The 4,365-nt window shown below is 43.1% G+C and overlaps 1 protein-coding gene across 1 annotated transcript in view; it reads left to right on the forward strand.

Annotated features, from left to right (window-relative positions):
- Positions 1–4,365, forward strand: part of Pmar_PMAR008410 (Calcium-dependent protein kinase, putative) — a gene marked incomplete at its 3' end in the record, with an annotated part of 13,860 nt that overhangs the window by 5,298 nt on the left and 4,197 nt on the right. Inside the window, exon 4 of the mRNA XM_002765764.1 lies at positions 591–723. Within this exon, the coding sequence (XP_002765810.1) occupies positions 591–723 (133 nt within the window). The remainder of the gene's footprint in view (positions 1–590; positions 724–4,365) is intronic.

Consider the following 4,365-nt stretch of genomic DNA (forward strand, 5'->3'; position numbering starts at 1 on the left):
TCTTTGCCCTTGGTAGCTCTGCTTGTAGGGAAGTCGAGCCCAGGGGCTGCAGGGAGGTTGGCCAGCCGAGTTGAGTGACGGTTGGCGTCGTTAGTAGGAGTAGTAGATCTTGGAGAGGCGTCGAAGGGGGCCTCGTCGTCTGGGAGATTGGGATTAGAGATCCCGGTAGAATGTAGCGGAGCTGGCTGATTACCAACCTGGTTGTTAACACAAGAACCGGGCATTTCTGCAGACAGATCGCTAAGTTATCCTTGGGGTAGAAGGGTTGAAGAATCAATGAGGGAAGAGGGAGAAGAACCCAACTACGATCTTGAGCCAAGATGGCTACGGTCGTCTTACGATCACTAGTGTCCCAAAGGCTTGTGCTTACTAAGCCAACCTATGTCTAAGGGACGACTAATGGGATCGACAAGGACGAAAGTAGCGAGTGTAACAAAGCAATATGATCATAGAACTGCAAAAGAGAACGAATTCGACGCCTAGCCGTTTCAGCCGTTTCAACAAGACGACATGAAACTGCCTAGCGGAGCGAAGCGATCGCTACAGAAGATATATGGCGGAGCGAAGCGATTCATGTTTGGTATTTTCAGGTATATCTATGGTCAGAGAGTTGAGGTAGACGTTGAGAAGTTGAACGTGTTATATATGCTTGCTGAGGAGATGGGATGTGAAGGCTTGGAAAAAGCTTGTCGAGAAAAAATGATCGATTTCGGGGAAAGATTGGTAATAATTTTTTTCCGGAAAAAATTCAAGAAGACGATATTTTGGTTAGGTTGATGCACAGCTGAGAGCTGATGTCGATATGGTCGGAGAGTGGCAGAAAACGCCCGAATTTGACAACGGTGATACTTTGCACGCATGCGCATGGGAAGATCCTCCCACAGGCGTACAGCCGGGATTGACATCAGCTTCCTCGGATCAGCTTTATGATGATGGAGACTCTGAAGTAGGGATAGGTAGCGAAAATTCGTTGGAAAATTGGCAAAAATTGTGAAATTTTTTCCGGAACTTTTTCGCTTGATTCAGAAAAGCGTGGTTCGGACGTAGGAAAATTGGCAAAAATTGTGATTTTTCCGGACTTTTTTTCTCGATTCAGGATAGTGTGGTTCGGGCATTGAAGGATCCGGGTGGGGATTGGGAATTTCGTGGCGCGGTGACGGAGGGCGCTGTGTTAAGGGAGGAGAGTTCGAAAAGCTCCAGTACTGGTAGCTTCCTAGATATGGTAAAAAGAATTTTTTCTTAGCGGAGCGAAGTTTTTCTCCTCCAGATCCGACATTCTGGTTCGTTACCTCAGCTCGATCGTGGCCGTATGATCGATACGCCGGGAGCTTTTGAAAAAAAGTAATTTTCTTTTCCGGTAAAAAAATCTGATTTTTTTCCAGGTATGAGTTGATCTCGATAGAAGAGGGCGGAATTTTGGGAGAGGGAATGAACGGCGCGGTGCGGCTCGCAAAGGACAGATTTTCCGGCGACCGGGTCGGTAGATTTTTTGGGGAAATTTTTTGAATGTGATGGGAAAATAAACGAATATTCATTGAGATAAAATATCATCAATTACGTGTGTTGAAAAAAATTTGAGGGAATTTAGGGAGATTGTTATTGGTTTTCGCACACTCCTACCCGAATTCGTGGGTGAATTTTTATAATTAGTGAGGAAACTGTTGGATTCTTCTCCTTTTCGTATTTTTCGACGTTCTCTTCCGAAAACCTGTGAAAAGCGGGATGTGATTTTTTGTCCATGTCAGGTCGCAGTGAAAAGTTTGAGCCTTGTGAATATGAGCTCGGCCCAGAGAGATATGCTTTATGACGAGATTAACATCTATTTGCCGCTATCGCATCCTAATATAGTACGGAAGAGAAAAATAACAAACATGAAACGCTTCGCTCCGCTAACAGGTTCGCTTGGAAGAGGTTTACGAAGAACCGGGGGAGAAAATTATATTAGTAATGGAAGCGTGTACAGGGGGTAGGGAATTTTTTGGGAGGTTGAAATTTTTTTGCAGGAAAAAAATTTTTTCAGGTGAACTGTATGAGCGCCTCGCTAAACTGAATCGTTATAGTGAACGCGACGCGGCGAAGATCCTCCGGCATATCCTCTATGCTGTGAGTTACCTTCATTCCCTCAATATTTGCCATCGCGATATCAAATTGGAAAATTTTGTGTAAGAAGGAGAAAATTTTCGGAAAATTTGTGGTAATTTTTTGGATTTTTAGATACACGGATGATACTGCAGATTGTCGATTGAAGTTATGCGATTTCGGTTTTGGTACGATTGTCCGTCGAGAAGAGGATTCCTTGACAGCCTCGATGGGCTCGGTGAGAATTTTTTCGCGGAAATTTCTGTCCTTTTTTCTGCAATTTTCCGGGGTGTGGAGTAGCATTTTGAAGGAGAGCGAAAAAATCACCGATTTTTCTGATTTTTCCCCGGCTAATCGTACGAAATTGCTTTTTCGGAAAAATTCAGAGATTCTCTTCTCGCAGCGATTGATGTGAGTGAGGCAATTTTGCGTATTTTTCCGTTGAATATTTTTTCCGAAAATCTTTATATTTTTTCGTTTTTCTTTCTGCCAGGTGCATTACGTTGCTCCAGAGGTTCTGGAAGGAAAATATGGTCTTCAATGCGACATGTGGTCAGTTGGAGTGATCTTGTATATGCTTCTTAGTGGCACTCCGCCGTTTGATGGTGCCAATGATGGCGAAATCGTGAGGAAAATCTTCCGGAAAAAATTGGAGGAAATTTCGTATCCTGTTAGAGTGATGCTGTTCGCCATACGCCGCTGAAGCTGACTGGTTCGCGATGGGACTGCATTTCGTGGAGTGCGAAAGATTTGGTACGAAAATTAATTTGCCGAAATCCGTCAGAGAGATTGACCGCGACGGAAGCGCTGAAACACGAGTGGTGTGGAAGTAATACGGCACAGGTTCAATCTCAGAAGGCGGTATTTTCTAGTTGAATTTTATATTTTTAGATGTGGATCGATTTTTGTATTGTGAGGGAAAATATTTATTTTTTTTTCCAGGCACGGATATTCTAAAATTGAATACCACGCCCAACGAAATCGATACGGATGTTCTTCGGAAGATGCACGCCTTTGCAAGATGCTCTGCAATCCAACGGGTAACCTATTCTGTATCTTTTCTGCTTGAACCTAAGATATTTGCGACACTCGTATAATTTGGGCGGGGTTTGATTCCAGTCTAGAATGGAAAATGTTCATCTTTGATCAAGAAACCGTTTTCCGACTTTTCGTTTTTGATTTTATTTTTTCCTTTTTTCGGTTATTTTATTATTTTGATTTTCTTCAGGCTGCGCTCGGATTGCTGGCACAGAAACGGGGAGATGATTTTGTTGGTATCGACGAGAATCTAAAATTGATGGAAGAAACATTCATGAGAATGGATACCAATGATGATGGTGAGAAGATTTTTTCCGAAAATTTTCCGGACAATATGGTTTTTGAGATTTTGAGAGGAAATATATCGGAAGTTACTCGAATTTGGGGGGTGTTGAATGTACGGATGAGCTGAAGTGAAATTTCGAAAATGGATGCAATTAATGATGGTTAGAGAAAAATTCATGGAAAAAAATTCAGGAAATTTGCGACGATTTTTTGTTGAAAGTTGTCATATACGGGAATCCTAGGTGGTAGCTGGCGCAGTGTGGGAAATATGCACATGGTCAACTACACGTGTCGGTTAGAAAATGGGAGTTTCAAGGCAACTCCTGAGGAAAGCGAACATTATTCCAGTACTGAGCTGATAGGATACGAAATATTTCCTCTTTGGTTTTTACTAATTTTTAGTTTTTTTCAGGAGTCATAACTCTCCCTGAATTTGAAGACGCTGTGCGTTTGCATGTGGGTATGAGCGAATACGAAGCGGACAAGATATTCGGAGAGATAAGCAGTTGCGGTTCGACGGTGAGGCTGCGGGCCTGTTTTGTATCTTGCAAGCAGCGAGGTTGGATATTTCCCGAGGAAAATAATTTTTGTGGGGATTTTCTTTGCTTTTTTTCTCGGAGAAGTTGAGGCTGGCGATGGAGTATTCCTAAGAGTGCGGTGCGGAGGAATCTTCTTTGTTGTCGTATGCATGCTTGAACCTAAGATATTTTTTAGGCAACTCAAGCGGAACCTGTTATACGTTATAGAGACTTCCTGGCAGCTACTATTTACTCATCGCGAAATAGAGACTCTAAACGAGATGGTGAGTTTTTGGTGTGGACCTATTCTGTATCTTACCATGGGTAACCTAAGATACGCCTGGATCGAGCGGTCGTCCTCGAGGCGAGAGCGCGATGGTTTTGGCGGTGGAACTCTGAAGATATTCAAAGTGCATACCAAGCCTTCGATGCTGGCAGGAAAGGG

The sequence above is a fragment of the Perkinsus marinus genome, assembly GCF_000006405.1.
Source record: "Perkinsus marinus ATCC 50983 genomic scaffold scf_1104296974734, whole genome shotgun sequence".
Lineage (NCBI taxonomy): Eukaryota > Perkinsozoa > Perkinsida > Perkinsidae > Perkinsus > Perkinsus marinus.